At 43.8% G+C, this 14,062-nt stretch overlaps 1 protein-coding gene across 1 annotated transcript; it reads right to left on the bottom strand.

Annotated features, from left to right (window-relative positions):
- Positions 1-10,875: 10,875 nt before the first annotated feature.
- LOC307004401 (uncharacterized protein) lies at positions 10,876-13,343 on the bottom strand. The gene is made up of 2 exons (XM_079623551.1): positions 13,011-13,343; positions 10,876-12,454 (listed from the first exon to the last, which is right to left on the bottom strand). Exons 1-2 carry the CDS (start codon positions 13,338-13,340, stop codon positions 10,919-10,921), a joined length of 1,866 nt encoding a protein of 621 aa, XP_079479677.1. The 5' UTR covers positions 13,341-13,343; the 3' UTR covers positions 10,876-10,918.
- Between the last annotated feature and the right edge of the window lie 719 nt (positions 13,344-14,062).

The raw sequence follows: 14,062 nt of genomic DNA, 5'->3' as shown, positions 1-14,062 counted from the left end.
AAAACAATAGGGCCTTCGCCTTTTCAAGGCTTGGGCCCTAAAAATAGCTGCAAGCAGCGATTACGGGCCCAAGCCGGTGGCACCGCCACCCCGGTGCCTTTAGTTACACTAAAGGCACCGAGGTGGCGGTGCCACCGGCTTGGGCCCTCCATCGCTGCTTGCAGCTATATTTATTTATATATATATATATATATATATATATATATATATATATATATATATATATATATATATAAACCGCCACCCCGGTGCCTTTAGGGTTCCTGTGCACGACGGGCAATAACGTAACTCCGCTTTGACTGTCGAGAAGAAGTCTGCTTTAGAGCTTGCATCAGTGTGGGTTCTGCAAAAGTGCGCATCGAGGGCACATATCAACCACAAAGTATGCGTGAGCACCCTTCTGAAACCTAAAATGAAAAATTAGACACCCTACAGTCTCATGGACTTAACGGTAACGGACACATGAAATCAGCAGCCATTGTAAGTACACAAGACCAAAAATTAATATGAAGTGTGGTATATATATTCATTGAAATTACTGTACTTTAAAACACTTGTTTAAAAGAAAAAACACATGTATACATAGTATAAAACACTAGATGCCACAATATACCTATTTTTAATAGAGTCTTTCTGCCCCCCTCCCCACACACACAGAGACAGGGGGGCTGTCTGTGTGTGTGCCCTCCCTCCCCTCCCCACACAGACACACACGGGGGGGGGAGTGTCAGACAGACAGACAGACAGACACACACACACACACACACACACACACACACACACACAGAATGGCAGGGGGAACTCTGTCGGAGAGAGACAAAACCACATTCAAACCAAAATATCTGACTTCCTGTTGGTCGGAGCTAATGACTGTAAATGAGAAAGTTGTCCGGCTCGATAAGCACAATATACATACCGAGTTTTGTGACTGTAGGTAAAAATAACCCCCCCACTTTAGTCAAAAGCATCTTGAAAGTAACACACTTCCTGCTGCCAGTTGGTGGCACTATAACTTTGACTCACATTAGTTACATCCATGTGATCGGCCTCTTACAAAAAACACACTACTGAAGTTTCATCAAGATCAGTTAATGTATGAAGACGTTATAACACATCGTGTTTCTCTTTTCTCGCCATAAATTCGTTTCCTCGCCATGGCCAAACCGTTCGAGATATCAAAAATCCGTCCGCAATTTAGCATCCTCAATGTCTTGACTTCATGCTGACCGAGTTTGGTGAAGATCAAATTAAATTTCTTGGAGGAGTATATCAAATTCCAGGGGCGTGCGTTTTCATACAACCCATAATAGCCGACTTCCTGTTGGGCTGGCGTAAAACTTAGAGCACGAAAGTTGTTCGGCCCGATGAGATCTATATGTGTACCGAGTTTCATACTAATTCATGCAATATTCAGTTTGATATAGGGACCAAGTTTCCGGACCCCGTTAAAGGGGGCGCTGTTGAGCCCCCCTGCCACGCCCGGGTACCAGCTTCAGCCCGGCCCTGATGGCCGCAGGTTCTGACCTGTGTGCAAAGTTTCAAGAGTTTTCGAGCACGTTAAGGGCCCCAAAAGTGCCCGAGAAGTCCCACACAGCAGAGAAAGGGTTAAAATAAAGCCCCCCTCCTCTCTCACACACACAGACACTGAGAGAGACTGGCAAAATTCCCATCAAATCACATTCAAACCAAAATATCTGACTTCCTGTTGGTCGGAGCTAATGACTGTAAATTAGAAAGTTGTCCGGCTCGGGGAGATAAATATAAATTCCGATTTTTGTTACTGTAGGTAAAACTAATACCCCATTTTTGACTAAAGGTGGCGCTACTGAGCCCCTTACCACGCCCGTTTCTGAAACTTCACACATGCCTAGTACCTAATAAATCTGATATGCATGTTGAGTTTCATGCAATTTGAAGCATGTTAAGAGCCTCAAATGCACCCAAAAAGAATATAAAAGTTTAAAGCGTTGCCATGGCAACAGTATTTAAGATATCAATAATTCTTTCACAGGACTACATCTGCCGTGTGTTTACATTATACACATAAAGTTTGAAGCAAATCGGGTAAAAATAAGAGGGTGAATTCAAAGCATTTTGAAAGTGACACACTTCCTGCTGCCAGTTGGTGGCGCTATAACTTTGACTCACAATAGTCACATCCATGTGATCGGCCTCTTACAACGAACACACTGCTGAAGTTTCATCAAGATCAATTAATGTATGAGGATGTTATAACACACTTCCTGTTTCCAATATTCGCCATAAATTCGTTTCCTCGCCACGGCCAAACCGTTCGAGATATCAAAAATCCCCTCGCAATTTATCATCCTCCATGTCTTGACTTCATGCACACCGAGTTTCGTGGTGATTGGTTGAATCGTCTAGGAGGAGTACTTTAAATTCCATTGCATGTGTTTTTTAAACTACGCCAAATAGCCGACTTCCTGTTGGGCTGGGGTAAAAAGTCAGAGCACGAAGGATATATGAACCGATGAGATCTATAAGTGTACCGAGTTTCATATTATTACACGCAAGCGTGTTTGATTTATGGACCAAGTTTTCGGACCGCGTTCCAGGGGGCGCTGTCGAGCCCCCCTGCCACGCCCGGGTACCAGCTTCAGTCCGGCTCTAATGGCCGCGGGTTCTGACATTTGTGCAAAGTTTCAAGAGTTTTTGAGCACGTTAAGGCCCCCAAAAGTGCCCAAAAGGTAGTAATATAATAATAAATATATATATATATATATATATATATATATATATATATATATATATATATATATAAAAATAAATATAGCTGCAAGCAGCGATTACGGGCCCAAGCCGGTGGCACCGCCACCCTGGTGCCTTTAGTTTCACTAAAGGCACCGGGCTGGCGCTGCCACCGGCTTGGGCCCTCCATCGCTGCTTGCAGCTATATTTATTTTATATATATATATATATATATATATATATATATATATATATATATATATATATATATAAAAAGCCGCCACCCCGTTGCCTTTCGGGTTCCTGTGCACGACGGGCAATAACGTAACCCCGCTTTGACTGTCGAGAAGAAGTCTGCTTTAGAGCTTGCATCAGTGTGAGTTAGAGGATGGATACCCGACCCGAGCCCGACGGGACCCGCCGGTACCCGACGGGCCGGGCCGGGTTCGGACAGATATTTAGAAATGATGTTCGGGTTCGGGTCGGGCTCGGTCACATCAGCGCGATAAGGCATTGAACATTTTAAATTTAAAACAGCTTATTATGTAGGTAGCCGATGTGCCTGATGCTTTCACTTGATGCAAACGTTCGTTTTTGTGATTAAAATACATGTAAAATATTACCATAACATCCGTCTTCCTGTGTGCGGACATTTGTTTATGTAGCCGTGACAACGAAACGCGTGCATAATGTGCGCGCGCCAGGTGTTAAGAGCGCTTGTTGCTCCGCGCGCTGATGCGCTTGTCCTGTTGACATTTCCGATTGCCTTCCTACAGTTGCTTAATAAAAGCGGGCTTTCCACACAAAAAAAACGTACAATTGTCATTAGTATGAGAAAAAAATGGGATTTTAACTGTCGGGCTCGGGTCGGGCTCGAACATAAATATCTTTATGCCTGTCGGGCTCGGGTCAGGTTCGGTTACTGCTCTGTCGGACGCGGACCAGGCTCGGACTGAAAAATTTGGCCCGATCCGCACTCTAGTGTGAGTCTTTCTGCTCCCCTCCAAACACACACAGAAAAGGGGGGGGCTGTCTGTGTGTGTGCCCTCCCTCCCTCCCTCCCCACACACACACACACACACACACACACACAGAGAATGGCAGGGGGAACTCTGTCAGAGAGAGACAAAACCACATTCAAACCAAAATATCTGACTTCCTGTTGGTCGGAGCTAATGACTGTAAATGAGAAAGTTGTCCGGATCGATAAGCACAATATACAGACCGAGTTTTGTGACTGTAGGTAAAAATAACCCACCCACTTTAGTCAAAAGTATCTTGAAAGTAACACACTTCCTGCTGCCAGTTGGTGGCGCTATAACTTTGACTCACAATAGTCACATCCATGTGATCGCCCTCTTACAACAAACACACTGCTGAAGTTTCATCCAGATCAATTAATGTATGAAGACGTTATAACACATTGTGTTTTTCTTTTCTCGCCATAACTTCGTTTCCTCGCCACGGCCAAACCGTTCGAGATATCAAAAATCCGTCCGCAATTTAGCGTCCTCAATGTCTTGACTTCATGCTGACCGAGTTTGGTGGCGATAGGATAATTTTTCTTGGAGGAGTATATCAAATTCCAGGGGCTTGCATTTTCATACAGCCCATAATAGCCGACTTCCTGTTGGACTGGCGTAAAACTTAGAGCACGAAAGTTGTTCGGCCCGATTAAATCTATATGTGTACCGAGTTTCATATTATTACATGCAAACGTGTTTGATATATGGACCAAGTTTTTCGGACCACGTTCAAGGGGGCGCTGTTGAGCTCCCCTGCCACGCCCGGGTACCAGCTTCAGCCCAGCCCTGATGGCCGCAGGTTCTGACCTGTGTGCAAAGTTTCAAGAGTTTTCGAGCACGTTAAGGGCCCCAAAAGTGCCCGAGAAGTCCCACACAGCAGAGAAAGGGTTAAAATAAAGCCCCCCTCCTCTCTCACACACACAGACACTGAGAGAGACTGGCAAAATTCCCATCAAATCACATTCAAACCAAAATATCTGACTTCCTGTTGGTCGGAGCTAATGACTGTAAATTAGAAAGTTGTCCGGCTCGGGGAGATAAATATAAATACCGATTTTTGTTACTGTAGGTAAAACTAATACCCCATTTTTGACTAAAGGTGGCGCTACTGAGCCCCTCCACCGCGCCCGTTTCTGAAACTTCACACATGCCTAGTACCTAATAAATCTGATATGCATGTTGAGTTTCATGCAATTTGAAGCATGTTAAGAGCCTCAAATGCACCCAAAAAGAATATTAAAGTTTGATGCGTTGCCATGGCAACAGTATTTAAGATATCAATAATCCTTTCACAGGTCTACATCTGCCGTGTGTTTACATTATACAGATGAAGTTTGAAGCAAATCGGGTAAAAATAAGAGGGTGATTTCAAAGCATTTTGAAAGTGACACACTTCCTGCTGCCAGTTGGTGGCGCTATAACTTTGACTCACAATAGTCACATCCATGTGATCGGCCTCTTACAACAAACACACTGCTGAAGTTTCATCAAGATCAGTTAATGTATGAGGATGTTATAACACACTTCCTGTTTCCAATATTCGCCATAAATTCGTTTCCTCGCCACGGACAAACCGTTCGAGATATCAAAAATCCCCTCGCAATTTAGCATCCTCCATGTCTTGACTTCATGCACACCGAGTTTCGTGGTGATTGGTTGAATCGTCTAGGAGGAGTATTTTAAATTCCATTGCATGTGTTTTTTAAACTACGCCAAATAGCCGACTTCCTGTTGGGCTGGGGTAAAAAGTCAGAGCATGAAGGATATATGAACCGATGAGATCTATAAGTGTACCGAGTTTCATATTATTACACGCAAGCGTGTTTGATTTATGGACCAAGTTTTCGGACCGCGTTCCAGGGGGCGCTGTCGAGCCCCCCTGCCACGCCCGGGTACCAGCTTCAGTCCGGCTCTAATGGCCGCGGGTTCTGACATTTGTGCAAAGTTTCAAGAGTTTTTGAGCACGTTAAGGCCTCCAAAAGTGCCCAAAAGGTAGTAATATAATAATAATGAAGAATAATCCGAAGGAAAACAATAGGGCCTTCGCCTTTTCAAGGCTTGGGCCCTAATAAAGAAGAAGAAGAATAAATAAATATAGCTGCAAGCAGCGATTACGGGCCCAAGCCGGTGGCACCGCCACCCTGGTGCCTTTAGTTACACTAAAGGCACCTGGCTGGCGCTGCCCCCGGCTTGGGCCCTCCATCGCTGCTTGCAGCTATATTTATTTATATATATATATATATATATATATATATATATATATATATATATATATATATATATATATATAAAGCCGCCACCCCCGTTGCCTTTCGGGTTCCTGTGCACGACGGGCAATAACGTAACCCGCTTTGACTGTCGAGAGGGCAATATAGCCCTATGTATCACTCGATTTTATTTAACCAAATGTTTTTTTAACAAAATATGTTATTTATCTGATTCATCCAACCCTATACTGCACTCTTTTACTAATACTATATTATATTTCATCGTTTTCATGTCTTGCCCTCAAACATATCTGTTTAATCTGCTTATTTTTAAGTTACACATAATACATTGATTGAAAAAGAAACTCAAACTTTTTGTTTATGGTAATATTATTTGATACAGAAAGAAATAAGTGAGACTGTGGGAGTGAGGGGAGGGTAATGACAGCCAAAGGGAGACAGAGACAGATAAGTTTTGAAACTAAAAAAATGACATCCTAACTTTGATAATGTTTAAATATACATAAAAATGCAGCATATCATTAATTGAAATTAGTGTACTTTAAAACACTTGTTTAAAATAAAAAACACATTTATACATAGTATAAAACACTAGATGGCACAATTGTTCATAGTCTTTCTGCTCCCCTCCCCACACACACAGACAGGGGGGCTGTCTGTGTGTGTGCCCTCCCTCCCCTCCCCACACAGACACACACAGGGGGGGCTGTCTATGTGTGTGTGTGTGCCCTCCCTCCCCTCCCCACACAGACACACACACACACACACACACACACACACACACACACACACACAGAATGGCTGGGGAAACTCTGTCAGAGAGAGGCAGAGAGAGACAAAACCACATTCAAACCAAAATATCTGACTTCCTGTTGGTCGGTGCTAATGACTGTAAACCAGAAAGTTGTCCGGCTCGATCTGCACAATATACATACCAAGTTTTGTGACTGTAGGTAAAACTAACCCCCCCACTTTTGTCAAAAGTAACACACTTCCTGCTGCCAGTTGGTGGCGCTATAACTTTGACTCACATTAGTTACATCCATGTGATCGCTCTCTTACAACAAACACGCTACTGAAGTTTCATCAAGATCAATTAATGTATGAAGACAATATAACACATCGTGTTTCTCTTTTCTCGCCATAATTTTGTTTCCTCGCCACGGCCAAACTGTTCGAGATATCAAAAATCCGTCAGCAATTTAGTATCCTCAATGTCTTGACGTCATGCTGACCGAGTTTGGTTGCGATTGGATGAATTTTCTAGAAAGAGTGTTTCAAATTCCAGGGGCATGCGTTTTCATACCACCCACAATAGCCGACTTCCTGTTGGGCTGGCGTAAAACTTAGAGCACGAAAGTTGTTCGGCCCGATGAGATCTAAATGTGTACCGAGTTTCATATTATTACATGCAAGCGTGTTTGATATACGGACAAGTGTTTGAATCCCATTCCAGGGGGCGCTGTCGAGCCCCCCTGCCACGCCCGGGTACCAGCTTCAGCCCGGCCCTGATGGGTTCTGACCTGTGTGCAAAATTTCAAGAGTTTTCGAGCACGTTAAGGGCCCAAAAAGTGCCCGAGATTTTGCACACAGCAGAGAAAGGGTTAAACTAAACTAGCCCCCCTCCTCACACACACTCACACACACACACATACACAGATCCCCCCTCCCCTCCCCACCCCACACAGACAGACACACACACACAGAATAACAGAGAGACAGAGAGAGACACAATTCACATTCAAACCACAATATCTGACTTTCTGTTGGTCGGAGCTAATGACTGTAAATTAGAAAGTTGTTCGGCTTGATAATATCAATATACACGCTGAGTTTTGTAACTGTAGGTAAAACTATAACTAAGTTATAACACACTTTATGCATCCTTTTTTAATCATAAATTCGTTTCCTCGCCACGGCCAAACCGTTCGAGATATCAAAAATCCGTCCGCAATTTAGCATCCTCCATGTCTTGACTTCATGCACACCGAGTTTCGTGGTCATCGGATGAATTCTCTGGGAGAAGTGTTTCAAATGCCAGAACATGCGTTTCCATACAGCCCATAATAGCCGACTTCCTGTTGGACTGGCGTAAAACTTAGAGCACGAAAGTTGTTCGGCCCGATGAGATCTATATGTGTACCGAGTTTCATATTATTACATGCAAGCGTGTTTGATATATGGACATATTTTTGAATCCCATTCCAGGGGGCGCTGCCGAGCCCCCCTGCCACGCCCGGGTCCCAGCTTCAGCGCGGCCCTAATGGCCGCAGGTTCTGACATTTGTGCAAAGTTTCAAGAGTTTTTGAGCACGTTAAGGCCCCCAAAAGTGCCCAAAAGGTAGTAAAATAATAATAATAATAAAGAAGAAGAAGAAGAATAATAAATAATAAAGGCACCGGGCTGGCGCTGCCACCGGCTTGGGCCCTCCATCGCTGCTTGCAGCTATATTTATTTATATATATATATATATATATAAAAAGCCGCCACCCCCGTTGCCTTTCGGGTTCCTGTGCACGACGGGCAATAACGTAACCCCGCTTTGACTGTCGAGAAGAAGTCTGCTTTAGAGCTTGTATCAGTGTGAGTCTTTCTGCTCCCCTACAAACACACACAGAAAAGGGGGGGGGGGCTGTCTGTGTGTGTGCCCTCCCTCCTCCCCCCCCCCCCCCTCCTCCTCCAGTATCTCACTGGACTAACACACACACACACACACACACAGAGAGAGAATGGCAGGGGGAACTCTGTCAGAGAGAGACAAAACCACATTCAAACCAAAATATCTGACTTCCTGTTGGTCGGAGCTAATGACTGTAAATGAGAAAGATGTCCGGATCGATAAGCACAATATACAGACCGAGTTTTGTGACTGTAGGTAAAAATAACCCCCCCACTTTAGTCAAAAGTATCTTGAAAGTAACACACTTCCTGCTGCCAGTTGGTGGCGCTATAACTTTGACTCACAATAGCCACATCCATGTGATCGCCCTCTTACAACAAACACACTGCTGAAGTTTCATCAAGATCAATAAATGTATGAAGACGTTATAACACATTGTGTTTTTCTTTTCTCGCCATAACTTTGTTTCCTCGCCACGGCCAAACCGTTCGAGATATCAAAAATCCGTCCGCAATTTAGCGTCCTCAATGTCTTTACTTCATGCTGACTGAGTTTGGTGGCGATAGGATAATTTTTCTTGGAGGAGTATATCAAATTCCAGGGGCATGCGTTTTCATACAACCCATAATAGCCGACTTCCTGTTGGACTGGCGTAAAACTTAGAGCACGAAAGTTGTTCGGCCCGATGATATCTAAATGTGTACCGAGTTTCATATTATTACATGCAAACGTGTTTGATATATGGACCAAGTTTTTCGGACCACGTTCAAGGGGGCGCTGTTGAGCTCCCCTGCCACGCCCGGGTACCAGCTTCAGTCCGGCTCTAATGGCCGCAGGTTCTGACCTGTGTGCAAAGTTTCAAGAGTTTTCGAGCACGTTAAGGGCCCCAAAAGTGCCCGAGAAGTCCCACACAGCAGAGAAAGGGTTAAAATAAAGCCCCCCTCCTCTCTCACACACACAGACACTGAGAGAGACTGGCAAAATTCCCATCAAATCACATTCAAACCAAAATATCTGACTTCCTGTTGGTCGGAGCTAATGACTGTAAATTAGAAAGTTGTCCGGCTCGGGGAGATAAATATAAATACCGATTTTTGTTACTGTAGGTAAAACTAATAGCCCATTTTTGACTAAAGGTGGCGCTACTGAGCCCCTCCACCGCGCCCGTTTCTGAAACTTCACACATGCCTAGTACCTAATAAATCTGATATGCATGTTGAGTTTCATGCAATTTGAAGCATGTTAAGAGCCTCAAATGCACCCAAAAAGAATATTAAAGTTTGATGCGTTGCCATGGCAACAGTATTTAAGATATCAATAATCCTTTCACAGGTCTACATCTGCCGTGTGTTTACATTATACAGATGAAGTTTGAAGCAAATCGGGTAAAAATAAGAGGGTGATTTCAAAGCATTTTGAAAGTGACACACTTCCTGCTGCCAGTTGGTGGCGCTATAACTTTGACTCACAATAGTCACATCCATGTGATCGGCCTCTTACAGCGAACACACTGCTGAAGTTTCATCAAGATCAGTTAATGTATGAGGATGTTATAACACACTTCCTGTTTCCAATATTCGCCATAAATTCGTTTCCTCGCCACGGCCAAACCGTTCGAGATATCAAAAATCCCCTCGCAATTTAGCATCCTCCATGTCTTGACTTCATGCACACCGAGTTTCGTGGTCATCCGATGAATTCTCTAGGACAAGTGTTTCAAATGCCAGAACATGCGTTTCCATCCAGCCCATAATAACCGACTTCCTGTTGGACTGGCGTAAAACTTAGAGCACGAAAGTTGTTCGGCCCGATGAGATCTATATGTTTACCGAGTTTCATATTATTACATGCAAGCGTGTTTGAGATATGGACATGTTTTTGAATCCCATTCCAGGGGGCGCTGGCGAGCCCCCCTGCCACGCCCGGGTCCCAGCTTCAGTCGGGCCCTGATGGCCGCAGGTTCTGACATTTGTGCAAAGTTTCAAGAGTTTTTGAGCACGTTAAGGCCCCCAAAAGTGCCCAAAAGGTAGTAAAATAATAATAATAATAATAATAATAAATAATAATCCGAAGAAAAACAATAGGGCCTTCGCCTTTTCAAGGCTTGGGCCCTAATAATAGAGAAGAATAATCCGGAGGAAAACAATAGGGCCTTCGCCTTTTCAAGGCTTGGGCCCTAATAACAAAAAACCCTTAGAAGAACAATAGGGCTCTGCGCCCTTTCAGGGCTTGGGCCCTAAATACACGTTTCTTATAATTTCTTTCCATGCTATAAATAAATAGGTATCTATACAATATATGTATATATAATATATGTCTTTTGGACAGCTGTGTGACTACAGACATGCATCACAAAACCAGGAGTCACCTGCTGCAGTGGTTGCATCAAGTCCAACACAGGAAAGGTGGAACCACTGCGTTGCACAGTTCTTGTTGTCACACGCAACCATGTCATCCAGTTCCTCAGGCCCTTGGCACACGCACCACATATTCTCTTTATTTTCTGTGGTCCTCTTCCTCGCTCTCTTTTGCCCTCTTACTTGTGGGACTGTTGAAGTGTCATGAGATTTTACAGCCACTCTTGAGGGCTGCGGTGTGGAGGCATCTTGTGTGTAGTGGTGGCAAATGAGCTCAGGGAGGGAAACCTTCAGGAAAAATTCCTGTGCCTTCTGCAGACATGACTCCCAGAACCTGACATCTGGCATGACTCGGACAACAACAAGATCTTTCTGTGTCCACACTACAAAGTCGCAGTATTTGGACTCAGTCACAAAGATCTGTGTCTGCACCTGTGTGTAGTATCTGTGGCCTCGTTTAAGATGAAATGTGTTGTCCACAAGTTGGAGGCAGAAATCCCTGTCACCATCACAAGCCTCCTGGACAGTGGTATTCTTGTGCTTTGATGGACACTTTATTTCCAGGCAGCCTTTCCCACAGCAGATACAGTGAAGCAATCCATCGGGTGAAGCGCCTACTTGTGGAAACCCAGGGTTGATGCAGAATCCAGACAGCTCAATTTTCAGGTCAGTGTGGTGTGGTGCTTGTTTGGCCTGATAAGCACTCCTAGCAGTCTCCTCATGCTCAATTCCCCATCTTGTGTCTTGTGTAGTCAACAGTGATGTTGGGTAGCACAATTTTCTCACCGTGGACACAGCCGGCTTCTCAATGTTGCAAACAACAACTGCATGCATAGCTGAGGCGGTTACTCTCCCTGCCCGTACTCCATACCAGGCAGATGACTTATGCTGCTGCTTTGTGTGTGTGCTGATGATGTCGGTTTGTTCCTTTGTCACAGCTGCAATGTCTTTCACTGTCTCACAGTGCTGGAGAAGGACAGATAGTGGAGCATGATCAAACTGTGGGTCACGCAGACAGTCTTGCAGGGGTTTTGGCATCACAGCTGGCTGGACAGGGTCAGCATAGTCGTGATAGTAGGTGTCCATTGTCGACATACAAACTGCCCTATGTTTATGGAGAACAGGGAGCAGTGAAGACAAGTCGTCCAATGTGGCTTGGGGCGTGTGTGTGCTGGCTCGCGTCCGTGGACCAGGCATGGGACTGTTGTCATTGATGACTCTGTCCAGAGCAATCCTCTGAGCTTTAGCAGAAGTAAAGTCCATCTTGTGGGCAACCTCTCCGTGGACTTTGTTAATTCCAGATGGAATGCTCCAGTAAGCAGGCACATCTGTCACTGTCTTTTTTCCGCGGATGCGGACTGCTGCCTCAATCTTAAATAGTAGAGCCCCAACATGTGTACATGACTCTGCAATGCCAGCCATGCATGTACAGTGTGCACAACAAACCTGTCCATCGTTGGTAATGATGACCCATGGCTTCAGAGGAGTCTCATTGATGCGTTGAGAGTGCAAGACCTGATGAGACATAAATGAACATTCATTACGCATTTGTTAATTTGTCTTAAAACTGGAAAAAACAGCAGTAATAATAAAGTAACATTTTACATTAAAAATGACAGATAAGAACAACACATCATTATGTTTCATTCTATGAAGGAAACCAAACATTAACCTCAACCACTTAGTAATGTGTACACATGACATATAAATGACATTTATACAACAGTAAAGTATAACATCTGAATATTAATTTATATAACTTAAGTCAACATTGAACATTGAAAATAAGGGAAATTTCCCAAGTTACTCATCCAAAATACGGGAAAATTTTAACACTCACCTTTCTGTTGCTATCCCTCTGCTGACAAAACAAAAACGTGTACTACAAAACTGTAACGTTATTAAAATACGGGATATTTTACAGGAAAATACTCAAACGGGAAGACAGCGGGAAAAGAGCTCAAATACGTGCATATACTTTTGAAACACATAGTTAAAAGTAGCAGCTAAGTTACATGTGTGAATGGTTGTTACTAAACTAACGTTAGCAGTTAGGTGAAGCACAGCTTACCTTTGTCCGGATTACTGTGTTCCCACTGTTTGCCGGCTTTATGATCTGCAGCTCCTGAACCCACCCATTGGTGAACTGTACATGCGACTCCAATGACTTATAGCTTCGGAACTGTTCTGAGGTGTAGGCGCTCACAAAACAAACTAAGTAGCCGAAGATATCGGTTATGCAAACCGGCGGCAGCAAGTCGTTGTCGGTGCTCCACTCTTTGTTTTCACTTTCATATGGATCCAAACCGTTAATAGTAGCGATTTTGTCCACATACCGGTCCCTGGCTTCCTTATTTAGGGTATCACGGTAAATTCCGCATCCTTTTCGGGATTTTAACATATTTTTTCTTTCATCCAACTCGGCTTCGTTTACTCGTTCCACTTGCTGTAACGTTATGTTTACATTCGTGAGGCCATCAACATGGCCGCCACGCCAAGTATGACGTCACGACGCCCAAGCCCTATTCGGATTAGCTCCGCCCTTAGTGGGTTGCGTCATTTCTAGCGCGGGTTAGAGAAGTGAGTCTCTCGTCAAAGTGAAATGTCCGCTGAAGCAGTGACGCACGTCAATTGCAGTTGAAAAGTTGATAAAGTAAGTGAAAACTAGATTAATAACTGAAACCAGGATCATATTGACATCGTTGCCTGAAAAATAGTTGTTTAAATAGTTGTCGTTGCATTGTATTGAATCCAGGGATTAAATGAGAAGTCGAGCTGATTCATCCGACGAAAACCGTTCGAACAGATTCATCTGAGATTATTTCTAATCGATAGCACTTTATTCTTGGTAAGTGAGTTCATAAACTACCTTAATTAGTTATAGTTTGAGTATTGTTCAGTCTTTTGTGGTCTTAAATGATGCTGTGCTGTATAATTCTTGAGAAATATATTTAGAAAATGTGATTGAAGTGATAGATTGAGGATTTATTTACTGCTTAAAAGTGTTTTTTTTTGCACGTTGTTGAATTCATGAGCGTAATGAGTGTAACGCCGCTCACGTGGAGCTTTGCTAGCCATGTGGTGTGAGCTATAAGCTAATTGAGTGCATGTCATTTTAAGACG

This window comes from Phoxinus phoxinus, assembly GCF_949152265.1.
Source record: "Phoxinus phoxinus genome assembly, chromosome: 9".
Lineage (NCBI taxonomy): Eukaryota > Metazoa > Chordata > Actinopteri > Cypriniformes > Leuciscidae > Phoxinus > Phoxinus phoxinus.
The sequence above is the reverse complement of the archived record's forward strand: the minus strand, read 5'-3'. Positions and strand labels throughout refer to the sequence as shown.

What these genes read in the sequence shown, in the direction of transcription:
- LOC307004401 (XM_079623551.1), bottom strand. Translation starts at nt 13,340, where the DNA reads ATGTTAAAATCCCGAAAAGGATGCGGAATTTACCGTGATACCCTAAAT. An exon ending in ACACAGTAATCCGGACAAAG is followed by an intron (nt 12,455 to 13,010) that starts GTAAGCTGTGCT and finishes ATGTCTCATCAG; the next exon opens with GTCTTGCACTCTCAACGCAT.